The sequence below is a fragment of the Dipodomys spectabilis genome, unplaced genomic scaffold (assembly GCF_019054845.1).
Source record: "Dipodomys spectabilis isolate Male_0828 unplaced genomic scaffold, ASM1905484v1 ptg000188l, whole genome shotgun sequence".
NCBI classification, from domain to species: Eukaryota; Metazoa; Chordata; class Mammalia; order Rodentia; family Heteromyidae; genus Dipodomys; species Dipodomys spectabilis.
The window spans coordinates 4338559-4362706 of record NW_024870865.1 but is presented as its reverse complement, the minus strand read 5'-3'; the positions used below and the strand labels follow the sequence as shown (position 1 = coordinate 4362706).

At 46.3% G+C, this 24148-nt stretch overlaps 1 protein-coding gene and 1 long non-coding RNA gene across 2 annotated transcripts in view; one reads left to right on the top strand and one right to left on the bottom strand.

Moving 5' to 3' along the window:
- The window catches only part of Vps13d (vacuolar protein sorting 13 homolog D), a 237077-nt gene that overhangs the window by 5134 nt on the left and 207795 nt on the right, over window positions 1–24148 (bottom strand). The window contains exon 68 of the mRNA XM_042695737.1: window positions 7601–7732. Within this exon, the coding sequence (XP_042551671.1) occupies window positions 7601–7732 (132 nt within the window). The remainder of the gene's footprint in view (window positions 1–7600; window positions 7733–24148) is intronic.
- LOC122121482 lies at window positions 7739–8674 on the top strand. Its single transcript, XR_006149950.1, has 2 exons — window positions 7739–7889; window positions 8590–8674. It is a non-coding gene; the product is annotated as an uncharacterized LOC122121482 (long non-coding RNA).

Here is a 24148-nt window from a genome sequence, read left to right as displayed (position 1 = left end):
CAGCCTCTGCACCTTGTGCTGGCCGTCATAGCAGGGCTGAGGCATCAGAAGACAAAAGAGGACAGATGACAGAACACTAGGAGCTGACAACAGACTGGCTGTCAAGCACAGGTCTCCATGGAACATGGTCCAGGAAGGCCTTGGTTCTGGGTCAGCAGGTCCAAGGTGCTCTGAAGGAGGCAAATGCATGTGGGCAGAAGGCCAGCCTGCTGGTGGCCTGGCCACTTTCCCATCAGGCCCAAGAATGGCTGGATGGACAACTGCCCACCTCTGTGCAGGGAGGACCCTCCCCTCAGCTACTCTGCAGGGGTCGGTGCCAGCCCCCACAAAGTCCCCAAATACTCAGACTCTTCCTCTACTTCTGAATACTTCATTTGCCTTAACCTCTCAAAGCATTGCCAAATGTAAATTTGTTCTTTGTGTGTGCTAGGTGAGCCTCTTGGCTCTTGGACAGAGCTTTAAGCCCTGTAAGAGAGGGGCTCATACCCGATAGCCTGCGATTCCCAGGTCCATGTCTGCGCCCACCACTGAATTGGCCAGCCCCCGGGGCTGCACTGTCTGCCTATCCGAGCTGTCATTTTGCCCCATGACAAACACAAGGAAGAGGACTTGCTGTTCTGGTCTCACTGGCTGGGAATGTAGGCTTGCAAAGTCTCCTTGCCAAAATGAGAAGCCCTAGGTGGTGCTCAGGCCACTTAGCTCACCTTCCTAACACATCCCCTCTGACAGCACCACCAGCAGCTGCACCCTTGAATGAGGGGAATGAAGGCAAAACACCTGGTCCAGGGGAAAGCAGGACAGACAGCTGCAGAAAGCGAACCGGCTCCCTGCCCCAGAGAAGCAGCAGCATGCTGCGGGTGGGAACTCATGGGGAAAATAGCTTCATTCCTGAGCACAGGGGCTTTGACAGCCAAGGGAGGCTGCTATGGCAACCCAGATGAGACTGAAGATGGCTGCCTGCAGCCGCAGGCAGTGTGACAGCAGGAGTTGCGGTGTATGTCCAGCTGAGAGATTGGCTTTCTGGCTTCCTGTCCAGTATTGGGCCTGGCATTTCTATCTGTCACCCTGACCCCATGCCACTCCAGTCAGAGGGGCCGGCACTGAGTGCACTGTCCATGCAGCAATAGCTTTGCCAGTTTTAAAGTATGCGCCCTTCCCAGAGGCTCTCCCGAAAGGTAGGGGCAGGGTAAAGGAGACAAGGCTGAGCAGACAGGGGAGACCCCAGCAGCTGGGGACACTGGCCAGGCTGCTTGTTTTCCTAGTGGCTCAGGCTGTTCAGCTCTCTGAAGAGGTGAGGCCACCTCCAGCTGCCTTTAGTTGGTATGAAAGTCAGAGGCATCCACGACCACACAGACACCCAGGCAGAGAACAGCAACTTTGTAAATCTGCCCAGATGTCTGCTCTGAAGTCCAGGGGCCCCAGATCTCTACTCCCCATCACAGCCTGGAGCTGCTGCTGAGAAACACATATTTTATACATTTACATGAAATATCCTAAAGTCTTCCTATCAAGAGGAGATCAGAGCCTAGGGCATGACTGAGAGAAGAAAGGGAACCAGCTGTGGACCCTGAAAGTAGGCAGCCAACAGCTGTCTCTCCATCTTCCTCTAGATGCTTCCTCTGTACCCCACGACCCACGGCCAAAGCTTTGCATCCATCAGACTCACTTATTGCCAATTTGGGGGGTTTCACAAAATCTGGAACCCGCATCAGAGATTCATTCAAATACTCCAGAGAGCTCACCAACAGCCATCCCAAACATCACTGAGAGGAGCCACAGCTCGGGACACAGGCGCTTGGCATACGCAGAGCCCTCTCAACTCTCCTTCTTGCTGACCACAGGCCACTACCCACCTCCCTGGCTAGCTCTCCACAGGCTTGCTGGAGTTCCCCCCCCTCCCCCCCCCGCCGGTCATGTCGGCAGAACAATAGCAGCCGGACACTCAGCTTGGCGTGTGAACTCAGGTTTCTACTCTTCACACCTATGGCCACACTTTGCACAGAACTGCAATTGCTCTAGAGTGAGTGGCCACTGGGAGATTTGGTGGGTCACACAGGAGAGATGGCAGCATGGCCCCAGGTGGACCACTCAGCAGAAGGAAAGGAGCCTTCTAGAAACACAAAGCACCAGAGTAAGCTTTGTTCTCCCATGCAAGGCCAAGGCAGGCCCCAGGTCTGTCCACACATTCCGGGCTGTTGGACAAACTGCAATTGAGACCAGGAAAAACAGGATTTTCACCCACTTTTTAAAGTTGGGTTAAAAGTTTTACTTTTATCTCTTATCTCTGGGCGCAGGGTCAGTGCCATGTGCATCTCCCGAGAGGAAGGCAGGCTGTGGCACATGCTTCAGACCACCCTCTGGAGGATGGACAGGTGCTAACAGAGAAAACCCGAAAATGATCTCAGGCCTGAGCACATGGGACAGGCTGTGGGCTTCCGAAGGAGGCTTCAAGGTCTCCAGTGATGAAGGCCAAAGAGGAAGACCTACTACTGCTACCAAGAAACATAACTACAAAGCATGGTGTTCCTCCTGAAAGCAGCAGTGCATGTGACTGCCCAGGCCTCAGTGTGGCAGGCCAAGTCCAGAACAGCTACGATGTCAGAGCCAGGGCCCCATGCTGGTCAGACAGGGCTGTGCGTTCCTGCCCAGAGCTGCGGAATGAGGACTGTTACACAGCTTCCCGGCAGGGCTCCGTGCTGACCGGACGGAAGAAACCCTGAGCCAGTGGTAGCTTATTCCTTATTCCTACTTCCTCTGTTGTCAAGTGCCAAGTTACCTCAATTCTGTGAGAAGAACACACACACACACACACACACACACACACACACACACACACACACACACACACGTGCCGCACTCACATACTCTCACGAGCAGTTCTGGCCCCATGTCTCCCCAGGCATCTGCCATGCAACCATTTGAACTGCTCTATTTATGCCTGATTAGCTCGCTCCACGTATCCTTATTCTGCTCCCCATGGAGTCATTTCAAAGCCAGAAGGGTCCCAGGTACCCCCCCCCCCTTCAGGCATCCTCTCCTGCCTTTCAGGGATCCCCAAGCCCGTGCCTGTGCCCAGGTCACTGTGTGGCCAGGCTCTCCTTGGCCATCCTTTCCGGCCAGTCCCACAGCCCTCTGCATTCAGCACACCCACAGCTGAACTACTCTCCTTCAGTTCTGCTCCTATTGCTTCACCAACCAAATGGGCAAGAGCCAAGTTCTCCTTCCTCAGACCCTGAAGTTCGTCAGCTTGGTCTAGGACTATGCCAAGGCCTCCTCCCCACACCCCTGGAGACTGCCCCTCCTACTCACCATCCTACCTACCACTGTGTATACAGACCACCCTACCCTTTTCCTGGGTCACTCCAACAGCTTTCCTAGGGCTTTCTGCCTCTGTTTCTCTAACATATCCCTTTCTCTGCTGTCTTCAAGGTTGTAGTTTCAACATGCAATTTTGAATGGGACGATGTTAAAAATTGCACTGCTGCCTCCTGGACAAACAGACTTACTTGACCACAAAGGTCAGGCCTTTGGCATCTGGCCTTGGAAGTTACCTTTACAACTCTTTAGGCGCCACAGGCCAATCCGGGCAGACCCACCATCACTAGACATGCTCTGTGCCTTTCTCCAGTCTCGTCCTGGCACGTGTCTTCTGCAGGGCCAGGCTATTGCCACAGCCCCCTTTGTGAAGCCTTTCCTGGCCACCCAGGCACCAATTCATCACCTTCTCTAGTGGCCAGACTTCACACAGTGACTGAGCTACAGGAAGTGGGTAATCAATACAGTCAGCATGCCTGGATCGACTGTGGCCTCGCTGAGCACCAGGCAAATTCTCAACTTGTCCTGGCACATGGCAGGACTTAACACAGTTATGTGTTAGAAAATGGTAGTGAAGTAACACAGCAAGTTCCAACAGAATTTTGCATCAAGCGTCAACTTAAAGAATTCATTTCAAACTTGTGATTTAACTTAGTGAAGATTTAGCAAGCCAAAAAGTTTATCAGAGTAGCTGGGAAGTCCGAGAGTGCCAATAGCTATCGACAGATTACTTTCTGGCGTGGAAAATGGAAGCTGGAGTGGCAGGGCACTTGCAGAGCACGCGTGGAGTCCTGGGCTCTGTTCTCAGCAGTGAGAAAAAGAACGGAATGGCGAAAAAAAGTCAGAAAGGAGTAAACAATAAAGAAGAAAAAAACAGGAGCAAGTGAGTTCTATCCTATTCCTCAGAAGGACTAGATCTACTGTCTTGGTTGACACTGTAAGTAAGGCGTACATTATAATTATAAGCTATTAGAATCAGTAGCATGACTTGTACTAAAAATGCATATTCATTTTTCTCTGTAATGTCTGAAGAAGAAGGTCGAGACACAATACAGCATAAACTACATCCACCAAGGGGGCAGGAAAGGACACTCTGACTCTCAATTTGAATTTGCCAACCATGCACAGGAGAGGCTATTTTTTGCTCTCTTTAAAAAACTGTCTGTATAAGTCTCATAAATACAACTTCTGCATAACTGATCAGGAAATCCAGTGCACCCACTTCAGAAAGCAACAGGCTAGATCAGCTTCTCAGGTCTCCTCCGAGAAAGGTCAGAACTACCCTGTACTTGCCATCTGAGTGTGTACCTTGGTCTAGAAATATCAGAATCAAAACAAGGACTTACTTTTCAATATGAAAATAAGACTCTAGTCACATATAAGCATTAGTGAGAAAAACCATTCAGGCTGGGCACCAGAGACTCATACCTGTAATCCTAGCTATTCAGGAGGCTGAGATCTGAGGATCATAGTTTGAAGCTAGCCTGAGCAGAAAAGTTCATGAGATTTGTATCTCCTAACCTCCAAAAAGCTGGAAGTAAAGCTGTGGTTCACGTGATAGGCCACTAGCTTTGAACAAAAGAGCTCAGGGATAGTGTCCAAGGCCTAGTTCAAGTCCCAGGACTGGCATAAAAAACAAACAACAACAACAACAAAACCCAGGATGACTGTTATTTTAACATTATTTTTAACCCAAGATTCTGGTTAAAATTGAGAATGAAGTAATGGTAGCTTTATAGCATGCCACAGAAATACCTGATTAGTTTGAAAATGAAGCCTTCTAGCACACCAGACCTTAATCACATGTCAGAAACTATCTTCTTAATAACAATTAATTAAATGAAATGAAACAAACTAAATGCAACTTGATCTGAGAGAACAAAGTTGGAACTGCTGTGTATGGGGGACTTTGTGGTGCTTGCACTCCATCAGGAAGTAATTATACAATATTTTCCAGAAGTGAAAAGTGAGTCTAACTGGAAAAAATGTGGAAACATTTAGTTAGAACAGTAGAGCAAGGTATTAGAGACCCTTTTAAGGGGTTAACTCTGAAGGGGAATATGCAAATAATTAGGTCTTTAAACATGCTTTTAATTACAAATCTAGGATAAAAGTTGGAGGTATTAACTTGGGGCCCGTGCTTTTTTCCTGAAAACTTCTTTCTTGGAGAGCAATGACTATAATTTCCCACCACCATGAAAACAGGCTGATAGCTGAGGCTGCTTCAGAGACACGTTTACCAGCATCCCTGGTGACCTCTTTCCTAGGCCCTGAGGAAGATCACCATCACGTGCTTCCCTCAGCACTCACTGGGCAGACTCAACCCACAACTGGGGTGGAGACACATGGTTTTCATCTCCTAAGTCAAAATTCATTGGCATCAATAGCTGCTATGAGTTCATGTGGATTTCAAGAGTTTCATGAAATCTCTCACTGATTCCATTTTGCTTCCAGTGTTCAGCTCTCCTGGGCTACGTCCGGAGCACACATCGTCACCGAGATAATCCTACACAACTTCTCGTTGTAGTTTTTGTCACACACCATTCTACTGCAAATGAATCTTCTCAAGATTCATTCTCAAGAACCAGAGATGGTTCAAGTTGAACAGAGGTGAGTTGGAAAAGAAATATAAAGCACAGTGTATACTAATTTACAATCTGACTTTGAAAAAAGAAAAGCCCCAGAAGATGCAATGTGGACACATGTTGATACAAATGTTAAACTGTCCGTCTGCCTTAATGTGCTGAGTGTGGTTTGTGGTTTGTCCATGCCAGGTTCTGAGGGCTTCTCCAATGAAAGGAGCAGACAAAAATTCCAACCCTCCTAAAGCCGCCATTCTAGCAGATACATTGGTGCCTGCTAAGAAATGACTCTTTGGGTCTCTGATCTAGAGGTCAGTTCCCTCAACAAAGGAGCATGAAAGGTAGATGATGCACCAAATCCCCATTCCTCAAAAGGAGGAACATAAAATCTTCCCTAGAGTGAAGCAGCACGAAGGTCCTGAGTATCAGAGCAGTGACTAGAGCTGAGGCTACACAGTACAACAGCAGAACCTATTCATGAAGCGTGCTTTGGCTGAACCACGCTCTCCTCCCAATTTATATGCTGAAATCCTGAAATGAAGTCAGGAGGCTGAGGGTCTGATCCCACAGGTTTAATGTCTTTACAACACAGAAAGCAGAGATTCCTCTGTCAGGAGAGGACATTGAGTGAAGGAGGCTGTCTGCACACCTGAAAGAGGGCCCTCCTCAGAAAGGTGATCATCTTGATTTCCATCTTTCCAGCTGCCAGTTCAGAACTAGGAGAACACCCATTTTTGTTGTCTACAGTACTTTGTTATGACTATCTGAGCAGGCCGAAAGAAGGAAATACTATCATCAACAGATGTTCCAATAGCACCGTGAGGGGGTGGGTTATATGAGATACTCTAGGAAGATGTTCTTCTATCCAGCAAGCAAAATGTGAGTCCTAGATGTTACTTCCTGTATCTCCAAAGATGACACTGAAGAGTACTTGAGGAGCTAACCGCTGTTTGCCACTCCTCCACTGACCAGAAACATTCATTGTGTCCAGACCCTTCCTGGCTTGCTTCATGTTAGAGGAAACAAAACTAGCATTTTGCGACTCTTCAGACAAAACACCTTTCTCTGGGCAGTGATTCTAATCAAGTTACAGAGCATTTCCTACTCCAGGGGTCTCTGTAGAATATACTGAAAGGTGACACATCTACCATAGCAGCTAGCAATGACTTCACCCCTGAAATTATGACAAGACCCTCAGGTACACAAAGCCCAGTATCTAAAGAGTAACAAAACTAAAGAAAATCACATTTCTGAAATATTTGTGTTTTGTTTTGCTGGCATTCTGTAGCACAAACAGGACATCAAAGTTTAAGAAGACTTTACAGGAAAAAAGTTGGTAAGACTGAAAATGTTATGTAACTGTAACCTCCCTGTTTATCACTTTTACAATAAAGATTGAAAAAGATTAAAAATGTTTCATCCATAACCTCTGCCTTTGAATTGTCTACACAGAGACAGTCAGGTTTCAGAAACGTAACAGTAAGGTCTGGCTGTGGAACACAGTTTCAGAAAGACACTTGTAGTACAAGTATGTAAAAGCAGTAAGGCTGATACCTAGCAAACAGTTGGGACAAGGAATCCTTTTGCCACTTCCAAGCTCAGAGTCAGACTGAGGCTCAGATCACATGGAAGTTCCTCAGATTCTGTCAGAAGAGGCAACTCTGGCTCAACAGGGCTGTTCCCCACTTACAGCTCCTACTTACAACTCATCCTGTATGTTGTCTGTCAGTTTGAAGAGTTGTTCCTGTCCTTCTGCCTGGCTCTCAGAGTAGCGAGGAAGCAGCCCCTGGGGTCCTGTGCAGCAGCGTGGTTTCCGAACCCTCTGCGCTTGGGTCCTAGAGAGGGGCAAATAAACAGGAAGCAAAGAGGTTAAGTGTTGAGGTGAAAGTGAAATTCTCCCTTCATCACCTAAGAAGGCACTCCTCAGTGCAGAAGATGCTCCACGTTCAGCAGGCCCAAGCAAATCGCCGAGTGTCTACCAGGAGTTGGAAGGTACAGCTAGACTCCCTCTGTCATGGAACCTGGCTTGGGTACTTACAACTATTGCTCTGGCTTCATTAGCTAACTTCCTGCATTCTCAGGGTCACTCTTCTCTGGGGAACAGGTGATATCCTGCTTTTCTAGAAATTTCTTTGAGAGGACCATCTGTGGACAATGGGTCAGAAGACCCAGAGGCCCTAGGCTTTATCAATTTGTCATGTTTCTAGCTTCATCTAAGAGGAGCTCAGGTACCCTAGTAATCATGCCTGAGTAAAGAATGAGAAATGTAGGGCTGGGAAGGTGGCTCAGTGGTAGAGTGCTTGCCTAGCATGCATGAGGCCCTGGGTTCGATTCCTCAGCACCACATAAGCAGAAGAGACTGGAAGTGGTGCTGTGGTTCAAGTGGTAGAGTGCTTGCCTTGAGCACAGAGAGGCTCAGGGACAGCAACCAGGCCCTGAGTTTAAGACTGTCAGGGGGAAAGAAAAAAAAAAAAAAGGGATGAGAAATGCAGCAACCCTGTGGGGGAAAAAGAGGCTCCAAGGACCAGTGTCAGGCCACAGCGGGATTCTGCAGTTTCCCTATCACAGGCCACTCGGCTGTGGGCTGCCCAAAGGAATCTGCTTCGCTATGGCTTTTGGGGTCGGCTGCTGTTGTCTTTTTCCACAAGCCATAGACAAGGTAATTGATAAATACTTTTTGGTGTTTTCCTAGAAACAGGAGTCCATATTTGTGTTGGAAAAGCTGTGCATATTTCAGATGACTGATAAGAGAGTACTGATCTGTCCTCGGCCTTGTACTTGTTGTACTTTTTATTATTTGTTCCTGGAACCCACTGAAGCAAAACATTTCTCTCTAGACATACCTCGAAGAGAGGAGCAGCCTTGCACACTGAATCAGCATTTTGGAACTGTACACCAACAGTAGTATGGAGAGTGGTTGGAAGGGAAAAGGGAGCAGAAATATGGAAAGAATATAACTTGCCACAGGCTGTGTGACCTAAAAAGCCAGGATCATTGATTGCCATGGTTGGGCCCAGATCAAGGTCTGCTCCAGCTAGACATGGTGCCCAAAGGACAACCCTATACCTGGTCATGTTTGGACATGCAGAAAGCCAGTGATAACTTCCCCAAAGGGTTCCTTGAACACAAGTCATTGTGTTCTTCAGGGGTGAGGTAGAGACCAATTTGTACTAGGGGAATGGGTAAGAAAAGCTAAATTTCATCTGTATCACACACTCACTTATGCCCACCGTGCCTGGCTTCAATTCCCTCTTCAAGAGTCAGGCCTATTGTCAACCTTCTTAATTCCCAATTCCTGGTGGAAAGCAGGTGGAGGGCAGTAGAGGAAGCCACTGTCGGCCAGCTGGTAGAAACGCTTCAGAGCTGCTGCATGAAGGATGCCAGCAAGCCACCCCCTCCAAGGGACACATGGGAAGAGGCTAGGGTAGTCTTCTCCAGGTAGCCTGTTTGGTGAATCCCCTGGTGTCCTTGTTTGGTGAGTCATCTGACCCAAGCAGTCTCACTGTCCTCCTATCCAAGAGGCTGCTAGAAGAGCCTTCCTGAGTGTCATACAGAAATCAAAAGGCTGCTCCAATAGGATCATGTATAGTGGGGCCTCATTCCTGTCTTCTTCAATAAGATCTGATTCAAATTCCTCACCCATCCAACCAACTTCAATATATGGTTGACACCCACCGACCACGTCAACTCTATGAGAAGGAGGCCTGGTTTCCAGTGGAGCAGGAGAAGGAATCAGATGAGTCTATAAACGAATGCATCTATGGGTGGAGAAGTTTAAGGCTAGTCATAGAGCTACTAAGAAAAGGCGATATGCAAACTTGAGTGGAGAGTTTAAAGACCAGAGATTTGAAAGCTACCAACTGTTGTTAAGGCAAAAAGTGAACCAGCTGAATCCCATCTTCCTAACAGAAAAGTCAAGGGTATCTGGTCTGCTGAGAAAGGCAAGGCACACGAAAGAAGTCATAAAGTCAACACTCCTGTGGACAAGTATCTTTGTCCTTACAAGATACTTGTATTCGTGTGTGAGAAAACGTACTGAGCCCTGCACCCATCTGACGGGACACAAGACAGCCTGACAAGCAAGGTGGCCTGCATCAGCTTCCAAGTTCCTGGGTTAACATTTCCCAGGGACAACGTGGGGAACCATGCCCCCCATCCACAAGATCCCATTCTTTCTTGACTTTGTGGCCTCTCCTCAGGCCTTCCTCAAACTACTTCCACTCTTAATGTATTATCTTCTACCCTGAAATCTACAAACCCACCGAAAGGTCAGAGAGCAGAGCAGCTCTCTTGTGAATATACACTGATTAACAACGCTATGTTTCCTTTCTTATCTGTTTTCTCACCAGGCTGAATACTACCTCCTATTTCTGAGGCCCTCCCTTGCTAAGCTGCCAAACACCAAGGGCCAGCTGGAACACTGCTCAATATGAGGGACTCACTGTGGCAGTCAAAGCTCACTTTTCATGTCAAGACACACGAAACTAGAGCTAAATTTGGCTATGAAAGCAAATAGTGTTCTACTATGGTCTTCTTTATTTTTGGTGCATGTACTTGGGCTTGAACTCATGGCCGCCTTACAGTCTTGCTTATAGTTTTACCACTCAAGGCTGGTGCTCTACCACTTGAGCCATATTTTCATTTCTGACTTTTTGTTGGCTAATTGGAAATAAGTCTCATGAATTTGTCTACCTGGGCTGGCTTTGAACTGTGAACCTCAGACCTCAGCTTCCTAAGTAGTTAGGATTATAGGCATGAACCACCAGCAACCAGCTTTCCACTAAAGTCTTATAAACATAAACAAGGAGTAATTTAGTCATACTCTTGCTATCAGCAGAAAGCTGGATTAAAGAAATTCTGCCATATACTCCCCTACTATTTTATCATTGGCAGTGCCTGCAAAACTAGTTTTTCATCTCAACTAAAACTCAACTGAAAGTTCAACTTCTCAGGTCAAGGTTGGTTGGCTGTAGGTGTAAGGGTAGTGGTTAAAGTTGCCAGGCTTAAATTTAAACCCAAACATCAAAGAACAACCAGTTCCTGTTTCTAAACCTCCCAAGCCAGCAGTTTATAAAAGTGACATTCACTGTAAGACCCAACTGTTTGGATTCACATATGATGAATCCAAATAGTATTAGAAGCTATGTAACAGTCCCTAAACTTGCTCATGTGCTATGACCCAGGAGAATGGAGTGCCTTCTTTTTTTGTTGTTGGTTGTGGGGCTTGAACTCTGGGCCTGGGCACTGTCCCTCAGCTCTTCAGCTCAAGGCCACAGCACCACTTCCAGTTTTCTGGTGGTTATTTGGAGATAGGAGTTTCACAGACTTTCCTGCCTGGGCTGGCTTTGAACTGCGATCCTGAGATCTCAGCCTCCTGAGTAGCTATGATTACAAGTGTGAGCCACTGGCACCCGGCTGGAGTGCCATTTTTATGTGACTGACTGCTGAAAGTCACCACTGTTCATGTTCCAGCAAGTGTCTGAGCACCAGGAGAGCAACACCTGTATCACCTACCTGCACCTCTTTTTTATCTAGACATCGGGGCTAGATTGATCATTATCCTCAGTTCAGGGCCCACTAGCATCACTGGCTTTTTCTATGAAACCACCATTCCCTCCTCTCCCCCACCCCCGCCCCACGGCTGACCACAGTGATGCTGTGTGGTTTCCTGTTGTACAGCTGAGTTCCTCCTCTTCCTGAGGCAGCTGTGGTGCTGAACCCATGTTTATCATCCTGTGCTACTTTTCTTAGGCAGTCTTATCACACTTTAGAGTATGCTCTGCCACGTTCTTGTTACAGTCTTTAGTTGTTTGGGGCTTTTGAAAATGGATACCACTGTCGTGTTGCTGAGACTGGCTGTTCCTTCATGCGCAGCTAGAGTTCATCTGCTGTGCTTGTTTTATAATCGTCCACCATGTGATTACTGCACGACTTATCCCCCTCTCTGTTGGTGGCATGCAGGTTATTTCTAGGTTTTGCTATTACAAATGATGATGCTATGAACATTCTATACATGTCTTCTGGGGATCTTTAGATAGATGAGTACATGTGTCTATGTGTATGATATTTACTGGATCTCGGGATATGAAAACTCACCTAACATGATCATTTTACTTGAAATGTGGCCAGTGTAACAGAAATTTAAACTTAATTTCAGTGATATTTAAGTTGTACCCTGGGCAGCCTGCTGCTTAAATAGGTATAACACAGCATCCTACTGTTTTCTCCCTCCATCTTCTCCTTTTGCCCTAAAGGATGATGGAATCTAGTTTAAAAAAAAAAAAAAAAAAAGTGGACTAGCTGTGGGTCTCCCCATTGGAAGTTCAGCATGGAAAGCAATGTCTAAACTGCTCCAGCTCCCAACTCTGTACCAGCCCCAGTCTCCCTGGGGCTCTGCTCCTTTCCTGTGGCCACCTGCACTGCCACAGTGTGCTGCCATTTGGGCGGAGTCTTGGTGTGACCTCCCTAGGGTAAGAGACCATTACACACAAGAGGTAGGAAACACATTCCCTCATCTCTCAGTTACCAGTGTCCCTTACTACAACATGAAGATAAGTTTAAACACAAGCCTGTTCAGTGCACATGCAGGAACTCTGCCTTCATAAGCCTTTGTCTAGCCAAAGGTCTGTGGTGTATTTAATTGCTGCCAGCTGGGGGTTGTCGGCCATTTTAAGCCCTCAGCTGCTGTGGTTTATAAATTTCACAGTGTATAGGAAGAAGCAGTCCTCCCAGTCAACCAGCTAATCCAAAATGTCAGCACCAAACGAACTTGAGCTTTGAACTCCATGAAAATGTCAGGGAGGCGGCAATACAGCACGGATGGCTCTTCCCTGGGGGAAGGGGCTACACATACAGTGGCTGATACACCACAGATAACCCACCCAGGGAGAGAGGACTGGGCTGTCTGCATCTGGCCAGTGCTATCTGACAGACACTGCCGGCCCCTGAGCAAAGACCAGAGCAATGAAAACAATTTGTGTCATTTACTTTAAGCAACAGTAAGTCCAAACAAGGTGACAGGAGAGATCGAACCAGTTCCTCTTGCTTGATCTTGCCTTTCAGCCTGAGGGTCAGCAGTTGGCCAGCCATGATTTGTTCTTTACTTCTATGATGAGTAGCTTTGTCACAGCTCTGTTAGTTGAAGACAGATGTTGTGCACACATCTACATTGCTAGAAGACTTACATTGCGATAGGTCTGTCATGGCCAATGCCCATTAACAAAGTGGTGTCCACAAACCATCAGTTCAAAGTAGAAAGTATGTGACCCCATAGCTTCCTAACACAGAAGGATGTTTATTCAACTGATGGGTGCCATCTTGCTTAGCGCTGTATGTGTTCAAGACTTTTGTTTTCATCAGGAATCCTACTGATATAGACTATGCTTAATTGAGCACAAATAGAGAACAAAAAGCCAACCTATATGCTCCTTCCAAATACTGTTTACTGACAATAGCATAAGATAGCAAAATTTTTTAATTTTTTTTGGTCAGTCAGGGTGCTTGAACTCTGGGCCTGGGCGCTGCCCCTGAACTCTTCAGTTCAAGGTGAACACTCTGTGACCTGAGCCATAGTGCCACTTCCAGTTTTCTGGTGGTTAATTGGAGATAAGAATCTCAAGGACTTTCCTGCCCAGGGTGGCTTTGAACCACAGTCCTCAGATCTCAGCCTCCTGAGTAGCCAGGATTACACGTGTGAGCATCCAGCGCCTGGCTCTTCAAGGTTCTTGACTGAATGATTCAATCAAACATTTGTCACTGCTCTAAAGGGAGTCAAACAATCGACTTAACCAGTACTCTTGGCAGTAGAGTGTCTAAGTTGGTTAAAATGTCCCAATGTCCACTGAACTACAATGTTTGGAAGTCCTCAAAACCCAGCAGCCCTGGGCTGTCTCTGAAGTTTGACCTATAGTCCTCCTCTCTGCCTTATGCATTCACTTTTGAAAACTCCATGGAAAGATGTTCCTTCTCTACAAACTTTATTCCATCCAGAGCAAACTGAGATCAAGTAGACTCTTAGAGGATGAAAACCATTCAAGTTTGACTTAGTTTCCATCAGAACCCCTCCTTGTGGTTCTGAGATATAAACCCACCTTCAAGAATCTACTCACTCATAACTACTGAGCATAGGCTATGTTAAGTCTTGAACCAAGAACATTATACCAAGTTTTTGTTAGGACAATTTTAGATTTTAGACACATGAAAAAAATAAGTTGGGAAGAAAGAAACTGTGTCAGTAGTCATATTACTGAGAGGAAATTACTGAGTAAAGGGCCAAACTAGCCGGGTGCCGGTGGCTCACGCCTGTAATCCTAGCTACTCAGGAGGCTGAGATCTGTGGATCGAGGTTCAAAGCCAGCCCAGGCAGGAAAGACCGTGAGACTCCTATCTCTAATTAACCACCAGAAAACCGGAAGTGGTGCTGTGGCTCAAGTGATAGAGCTCTCGCCTTGAGCTGAAGAGCTGAGGGACAGCGTCCAGGCCCAGAGTTCAAGCCCCACGACCGATCAAAAAAAAAAAAAAAAAAAGAGCCAAACTACGGTAGCTAGAAACACAAAGCTGAAAATAACTTGTGCTGGTTTCTGTTCTCTACCTCCACCACTATCCTATGTGCCTTTCCTGAAACACCATCCACACAGGTTGGTGCTAGGCCTTGAGGAAGACAGGGGTGACTCAAGTATCCAGGTAGCTGGTTGGGTTCAGGAGTCAATGCCAGTGTGGCAGAGTGGCACAGGAGAGGCAGCCTGACAACAATGGCTGCCTGGAAGAAGAGTGGTGCCACATCTACACACAACTTCCTCATCTAGAAAATGGATTATTACAAGCAGTAAATAAGTGGATATGTGTATCGTGCTTAGAGTAAGGCCTGATACATAGAGGTACTCAATAAAAGGGCATTTGTTACTAAAGGCACATCTGCTGAGGGTACCACAGATGTATAAGAGAGACCCTAACCTGGTCCAGGTGGCCAAAGCCCACAATAGGCCAGGGCATAAAATCCAGCCTCTCTCACTAAAGCATTCTGCTTTTCCTTTTGCTTCCTGTTAGCGTCCTGCTTACTTCTCCTCAGAGTCCTGTAGACATGTGTATAGCACATAAATCCCACATTGTACTGTTGCCACTGGAAATGCAGAATAGATGCTGACTCAGGAAATCATTCGAAATCAAATGTACACTGCTAGGTTTTTAGTCATTTGACATGCAGCAGCAGGGACCAAGTTCCCTGGTCAGGGTGTGCTCCTTTCAGTGGGATTCACACCTGACTTGTTTATAGGGGTCAAGACTTCCTGTAATCTCACACATGCTATGAGGACCCCAGGACATTGCAACTGTGACAGCTGGTAGGACTTATGCCAGCAGATATGCTATGGGGACTTTAACTCTGAGACAAACTTCAGAGTTGGTGTTTTTTTGTTTTTTGCCCTGAGTCAACTGCCTCAGGAACAAGACTACCTGCTAATTAAGTTGGTGGGAGAGCCAGGCCAGAATCCCAGCATAGTGAGTAACATTCCAGTGACTGCACAGCACAAGGAAAGCTTTAGCTTTCCTGAACCTTCATCCATTTGTCTGCATTCTAAGGATGCTTTGCTTTCATAGAAAAACTTACAAAGCAAGTGGTAATTTCCAACATCACTGTAAAAATGGGACACTTTAGAACTGTAAGGTTTAGCTCCATTCTAACTAGGATCTTCTGAATTAAGGTTCAGTGCCTATAGGAATCTTGCAAGCCATGGCCAAATTCCATGCTCACTTGCCATCTCTAATGCCAATCCCAAGATAGTAAACACAGGCCCACAGACATAATTTCTGGTAAACTTGGTTTTACAGCTGTTAGGTAAAATGCCAACAATGACAAACCGATTAAATAACGTAAGCTAAGATACTTTCAGATTAATTTCTAGCAAATGATTACATAATTTCTTTTATCTAACTTATATATCATCTATCTTCTCCCCAAAGTTGCTTTTTTTTCTTTTTTGGCTCATCCTGGGCCTGGGTGTTGTCCCTAAGCTCCTTTTGCTCAAGGTTAACACTCTACCACATGAGCCACAGCCCTACTTCTGGCTTTTTCTGTGATTAACTGGAGATAAGAGTCTCACGGATTTTCCTGCCCAGGCTGGCTTCAAACTGTGATCATGAGAGCTCAGACTCCTGAGAAGCTAGGACTACAGGCACGAGCCACCAGTGTCCAGCAAGTTGCTCTCTTTTAAGAGAAGAGATATAACTCAGGATCAGTTGATGGGGAGAACAACAGAGGCTTCAGGGGAAGAAGAAAGCAGAACCCAGTGCAGTAAAAAAACAAAAAGTGAGTAAACTGCTGAGGCTCCAAATGGGACTCCTATCAAGTGGAAATGAAGCTTGTGCTTGGATTGTTAATGTTGGGAATGAAATGCGAGATGTATGTAGCACACAGTAGGATATCTAACAGTTAACTGTTGGCCTTTGACAGTTATTATTGTCAGGTCAACTTAGAACACACAAATGGGAAAACGCAGGATTTAAAATTTTACCTTGACTAAGCAGCACAAAGGGGCCATGACTTGCTGAATCTGTCTAAGGACTCTTGAGCAATCTACTGAGTGCAAGATCTGTGAGTCTTTCCTAGGGCACCAGTACTCACAACCTGGTCCTATTCAGCTCTTATTGCCTTAAAGGATTTCTTGTTAAGAAGGACCAGAGCGAATCACCTAGCAACTCAATAGACTAGATATCAAACACTTAGACTCAGAATTAGTAGTCTTAGACTATTGCCATTAATTAATTCACCATGGGGGAGGGGGTTATAAAAATATTTGTGGTGGTAAAGCACTTGCTCTAAATGCAGTTTGCAAGGTAATCTTATTACATACAACCAGTGCACAAGGAGCTGCCCCAAGGCACCTCCCTAGGACCCCACGCATGGCAGGACCTAGAAGACATTCCAGCCTTGAAGGGGTAGGGTAGGTTCTGTGGTTAGTATGCTTTCACTTTTTCAAGTCCACTAGTCTGCTCAGCCCCGAGTTCCACACATCTTTTTACTACCAGATGAAGGGCTGAGATATAGCTCAGTGGTAGGGAGCTGGTCTTGCATGCTCAAGACCCTGGTTCCATCCTCAGCACCATGAAAAACACAAAAGGTCAGATGAGAGGTAGAAGGTGAAGTGGGAAAAGAGAAAGGGGCAGTAGGAGAATATGCTTCAAGAAGAGAGAACACTGAAATGGAAAGCGAAGGGAATGAACGCGTATGCTCAGGTGCCCTGTTCTTGCATTCAGCAGGATCTGTCTCAGCCCCTGAAGCCAAACTGTAGGCAGTAGAGAAAGAAACTGAAGCCCCAAGAGGGTCACAGAGAATCCAGTGAAACACCCACTTCCTAGCTACTGACCTCTGCCAGGAAGGGGGCTCATGTTCTGAATGAACCTACCAGACTGGGAAAATGTGGGGAATGCGAATGGAAGCTGCATCACTGCACCCTAGCTTCCTGACCTAGACACACATATGTGATCAATAAATAAATAAAGACTAGTGGAGTGAGGGAGACCAGAAAAGGGAGAGGCTAAAGAGCAACATCTCCCTAGCCTGAGCCAGAGGAAGGCGGGAAGTTGGTTATAGCCCAGGAACCCCTGGAGCACAGGAATGCTGACCATTCCACAGTAGGGAACACAAGGAAGCTCCTGACCTGGGTCATGTGCTCCCAGAGGACAACTGGTGGCCTTTTCCAGGAAGGAAAAGAACAGTGGGCTTGGAATCCTGGCAGTTACTCTGGGCCTGACTCCCTACTGAGAGCTGAATGCTGTGTTGACAGGTAGCCAGTGAATGGCTCAGAATCTTGTGACCCAGTGATCGATGCTCTTCACTCCACTCAAGCCCAAGGAGGAGACCTTCCAAGGGCACTAGGTGGCTTGCCCTATTTCAGGCCCAGATTTTAGGTTCTTTTGACATAGAAACAAAGCTCATCAAGTCCTCTAAGTCATCATCTTCCTTCTTACCAAATGATTGTTCTTCAAAATGTGTCTATCCATAAGTCTCCGGCCAAACTTTCTCCGAATCCAGGGCTGTCTCCAGCCAACTGAGCCCCCTCTAAAAACAATCCCCTCAAAATTTACATTAGCCTGACCCTAGCTCATCATCCCAATGCCCACAAGAGTAGCCTGACTCCTCTTCACTTTGGCTTTTGCCACTATGCAGGGTACAAAGCGTCACAGGAATGTGTAAGGAGAATATCCACGTGCCTGATGAGGCCTGGGCTCCCGCCTGTTCTTTCTGTCTAGGAACAAAGCAGAACATGAGTGCACAGTGCAATGCCCTTTAGTGCCTTTATGAGGGCTACCTTCTGCCTGGTGCCAAGGCATTCCACCTGGTGACAGAAGATTATTCTTTATTTGGTGATGAAATGGGTCAAGCTGCCTTTTAATTACATGCCGCCAGTATTAACATGCACTGGACCGACTGTCATAGCCCATCAACCCTTGGCCAACTGGTTTGTTTGGTCTGGACGGCAAACAACATTCCATACTACTGGATTTTTTTCTTCCAGATCCCCGGTGGCCCCATCACCCCCTAAACCTTTTAAAAAATTACAATCTGTTCTGCTGTCTTGAGTTACATTCTGTAAATAATAAGCAACACTGATGAAATGTAAAAAGCTGAAAATTTGTAAAGCAGAAAGATCTGCACTATGTCCCACATCTGTGTCACATTAAACATGCACTCCACAGACTTGCTGATTTCTCTGTAATCAGTACCCTAGGGTGATGTGGGCCACAAGAGATCTTGTGCCTCATGCCAGACCAGGGTTCAGGGTCATCAGATGCAAGCAAGGAGGGGACAGTGGCGGCAAGGGAAGGTAGAGATGCCCAGTTTACTCTGCAGATGACTCCTGGCTACCTGGTCTGCCTGTTTGGAGTTGTGTGCATCACAAACTGGTGGGTCATTTTTGTGGCCAGGCCATGAGAGAATCAGGCCACAAGAGAACAAGGCCACGAGAGAACCCATATCAGAACCCATTCCACAGTCCTTAGCTGCTAAAACTGAGCCAGCAGTGGTTAAACTAAATAACAGGTTTTAATGACAAATGTCTCCTTTGAAAGAGTTGGCTCCTCATATATTAAAATGACTACCAGATAAAAATAGAATGAAAGGAAACCAATAAAGCCCATTTGGAAAAAGCTTAGAGGATACTGGAGATGATTGTTACTATGTCAGGCAAAATTTGATCTGTCTTTTTTTATCCAAGCACTTCACTGGGTATGCATATGTGTGTGTGTGTGTGTGTGTGTGTGTGTGTGTGTGCGCGCGCGCGCGCGCATGTATGCACATGCGCATGTGTGCACACACAGCACACATGCGCACATATTCTACTTAGGAAAAACTGACAGAACATGAGGAAAATCATCATGTTTTTAAACTCACAGTATCATGTAGATCCCAGAATGATTATAAGGCTCCATTATGGTAGAGAGAGAGAGAAGGAGGGGAGAGGGAGAAAAACAACAAAACACAGATTCAGACTCAACAGAGAGGCACGTGTGAACCTCTGAGAACACTCCATGGAGAAACTCAGTGCACCTTAGTACACTGCCACTCCCCACCAGTTTTTGCCACTGCACTTTCCCATTGGCCTTAGGTAAGAGATGACCAGACTAGGCATCACCAAGGACACCTGCTGGACCACTGAGGCCCACAGTAGATCTCTGCATTCAAAGGTGACTGTATATTGAGTAAACTAATCCTCATACTGTCTTGTTTGTGGATATGTTCACAAGTAGTATTTCATTTTATGGATGAAGACCTTATCTTAGAGAGATTTCTCAAGGCTATTTAGCTGGTAAGTGGTAACACAAAACTTGATCTTGAGTCTTTCATTTTCTTGGATTCATAAACTAATGGAGTCTATTACTGAGTTAGGCATTCTTGACACCCCAAAGGGTACCAAAGAAGGCAATATTGAGAGGCTTACATCCCAATCTGGACAAGGTCTATATTCTTGAAATGACTATACAAGGAACTTAGACTATGTGTGAGTGATGGAGGATGTGAGCTCCGTGGGAGCCAAGTAGTTTCCCAGAAGCCCTTGCCTCATAGCTAGAAGCAACCAGGGCTAAACTAACATTAAGGCATAAGAGGAAACAAACAGCAAGATAAAAGCTAGGCAACAGGTCACACCACACATCCAAAACATCCACCCACAGCCAGCCACTGCGGCATGACCCAGGTGCCAAGGTACCGGAGCATGACCTACCAGGTGACTAACCAGGCTTATCAATACCTGGAAGAAGTTTCTCACATGGATAAGAAACTGACTAAATGACCACTGTTGGAAACAGTGAGACCAAGACAGGATGAAAACAACCAAAAACAAACAAAAACACTAAACAGAAACACACACTGGCCTCAGAGGTTTTAAAAGGATTGGACAAAGGATTGGGACAAAGAATTCACAAAAGGAGAAATAGAAATAGCCAGCTGAAATGTAAAAAGTGTTTTAAGCTCCTAACTATCCAAGCAATACTGAGACATTCAGCTCTCTCCCAGTGGCAAAGACTTAAAGGACTAATGATACCAGGTTCTTACTGTAGCATCTGATCCATAGAAGCTACCTAATAAAACTCATGACCGAGTTCCAAATGAATGAAGAGCCAAAGCTGGCAGTGGCTGGAGACCAGGGTCTTCTCAAGCCTTGGGAGTATAGTACAAATTGATTCAACTTCCTAGCAGGCAATTTGCAATGTGTGGACACAGCAAAATGCACATATCCCTAAATCCAGAAATCATCTTTTTAGGAATTTACCCTAAGGAAAGGAACTATGTAAGTCTGAAAAGGCATATAGAAGATGCTTATAATAGCAAAAACAAAAAAAAAATTGGAAGTATCCATCAATATCCAGCACTAGACATATGCAAAAATAAATAAATGAAGAAAATGATGCTCCTATTCATGAGATCATATATATATATATATATATATATATATATATATACACACACACACACACACACACATATTGTATGTGTCTGTGTACATATTATGTGTACATGGGGAGATCTCTGGTCAGATTACTAACATTAATCTTTTGATGACTATTAGGGGTATCGAGTCCTCTTTATTTTACTGGGGAAAAAAGGAGGAATAATAGTTATCTATGACAGTGACCTGCTATAAAGCTTAGAGAGACAGCTGGGACAAAGTTTTTGGACCAGCGCCCTATATACTATATGAGTTTTCCCAATAGTTTTTTTTTTTTTAACATATTTTTAAAACTTAAAACAATACAACTATTTTTTTAAAAAAAACCCACAATGACTCAGGAAGCAGTCAGGCACAAACACCAGAATGTCTGTGGTGCATTTATAATGAAACCATGATCACCACATACTATGCACAGCATGGGCTGGATGCAGGCGAGAGGATTTGTCTGAATGGCCAAGCTATCAGCAATGGCTTTCCTCTGGAGAAGGGGGGGATGGAGTCCTGGATGGAGACTTCTCAAGGGAAGGGGGCCACAAAGTGGCCACTAGTACCCATGAGCCTCCTCCTCCTCCTCCTAGTCTGTGGCCTAGCTGGGCCTGCTCTACCCTGAAGGTGGTAAGGACAGCCATGGATGAGGCTTTGTTAAGTACGGGTCATTTACGGGACTCCTCCTCTGCCTAGAGACCTTACTTTTTCAGCCTTGTCTTGCTCTGGACTCTGAATGGCAGGAATGTCTACTCTTGCTTGCTGTAGTCAGAGTTCAGAGCAACATGCCCTAAAGGACGAGTGGGAGGTGCTGGCATGGCAGACAGGGACCCAGGCACTTACCACACTCTCCCTAAAGAGCCCAGAGGCAAGATAAGAATGGCAAATGGGTAATGGGAGAATGGGTAAGAGAAAGAGCAGCCTGCCTCTAGCTTGCCCCACTGCCCTCCCACGAACACAGGGAAGAAGTCCATCTGGAACTGGTTTGAGGCTCTCCAGCTGCAGAGCCAGGAGACTGAAGGGCTTACAGACTGTCCCTTCTGATTCTCATCAGGGTGAAGTACAACTTGGAAGACAAGCTGGTTCAGAGACCAAATCAACTTTGCTTTGAAATGGTCCCCTTTTCCCACCCCTTTGAAAGTAGAATTAATGGTCCAGGTGGTAGGAGATCAAAAAAATGAAAGAGAAGGACTTGGGTCATCTCAGGTGCATTTCTAGCTTCCACAAAGATCAGCCGCACCCTGTGGATCAGAGCTGACATCAAACTTTCATGGTGCATGTCCTCTTAGGAAACAAGAACCAACAAGACTGAGTCTGCTTAAATTGTTGAACTGGGCGACTGGCCTCTACAGAATGGGGGGCAAGAGGGAATCACCTCATATTCAAAATATGGGAAGGATTTGTTGGGAGCTAGGGAGAGAAGGGCAAAGATGCCAGATCCTGCCAGACAGTCGGGGCAGAAAACACTTCCCCTATCCCACCAATCTGCTGCTAAGCACTGCTTTCACATACTCTGTGCATTTCTAATTGGTTCCCTGTGCATGGCTGCACAGTACGCAGGCCAGAACCATCAGCAGGTCTTTCTTCCTGTCCAGGCCTCCCTGTGCCTAGGGAGAAGCAGGTGCAGCCAGGAGTCTACCCACCTCTCTTCTTAACAAGGAACACAAGATTTCTGCTCTAACTAAATGTTTCTTTCTTCTTCTGGACCTAAGGACAGAAGGCAGACCGTGAGGCCAGGACTGGCTGTCCAAAGACCAAGTTCCTTGGGGCAGAGGGAAGCAGGCAAGCCTGGAGCAATCCTGATATGAACAGAAGACAGTGATTCTAGAAGGAGGCCAGGACTGCCTTTTCAGTTGCCCCTATCCAAAGATTGCTAGATCTAGGGAGCTGGGACCAGAGTTCTTCCTGCAGGTTACATAAAGCCTTGGGAACTTTCTAGTGTTTTCTCTGCCTTAAGGTTTTTACAGATAAGAATCTCTCTCTTTTTTTTTGTCGGTCATGGGGCTTGAACTCTGGGCCTGGGCACTGTCACTCAGCATTTCAGCTCAAGGCGAGCGCTCTACCACTTGAGCTACAGCGCCACTTCCGGTTTTCTGGTGGTTTATTGGAGATAAGAGTCTCACGGTCTCTCCTGCCCGGGCTGGCTTTGAACCGCGATCCTCAGATCTCGGCCTCCTGAGTAGCTAGGATTACAGGCGTGAGCCACCAGCGCCCAGCAGATAAGAATCTCTATAAACCCTAGTTAGCAGAGTATGTGGCTAACTCATGGCATTTTCAGTCACTGCTAAACAGAACCCAAGAAATTCAAAGAACAGCAGAATTTCTTCATACAATTTGACCTTGACTACATGAAGCAGCCCAAATATGATGCAATACACAACAATACACAAAAAAACACACCCAAACTTTGGGTTTAACAGTCATTTAGTGGAATACAGATAGTAAATCACCTCCACTCTAGACACTCTGCTAGAGCCTACCTTTTTTTTTTTTTTTGTGCTAGTCCTAGGGCTTGAACTCAGGGCCTGAATGCTGTCCATTAGCTTTTTTGCTCTAGCACTTACCACTTGAGCCACAGCCCCACTTCTGGCTTTTTGGTAGTTTTATCAGAGATAAGAGCCTTACTGACTTTCTTGCCCAGGCCGGTTTCAAACTGTGACCCTCAGATCTCAGCCTCCTGAGATGCTAGGACTACAGGCGTGAGCCACCGGTGACTGGCTACTTCTAGGCTTTTAAAGGACCTTGACCAGGAAGCATAACTAACAGTATCCAACAGTCTCAGGGCTAGGTGGCTATCCTGTCTTCTCACACTTCTAAAGGCCTTTTGTTCAAGCCCCCTAGACCCAAGATCCAGAAGCCATCCCTGGACCCCAAGAGGGACGATCAGAGCATGCTGATTCCACCACTGAGGTTTCCTGTGCCAGCTGAGTACCAGCTGAAGGTCCCAGATGGCCAGCAGATAAAGATGGCCTTGAGTAGATGGCAGAGCCACTGTTTTGTGAAACTGGCAAGGAGCTTAGCTCAGTGCCAGGTTCTCCAAAAGCCAGGGTACCCTTGTGCTCAGGTGCATTGCTGTTTGGCCCAAAGAAGCCTCTGGCCCCAAGTCCCTCCAAACTTCCTATTTTCGCCATGTCCCTTGTGGCAGGTCTATGGGAAGCCGATGGAGGTGAAGAAGGGTGGTAAGAACCTTTCACCCCATGAGGGATAAAGTCACCCCAACCTGTGCTTGAGTCTTGTCTTTCCTCAAATAGTTTTTGGTTATCAGAATTAATTTAAACCCTATTGCTCATGTCCAGGAACCCAAAGGAGGCAGTAGGAAGG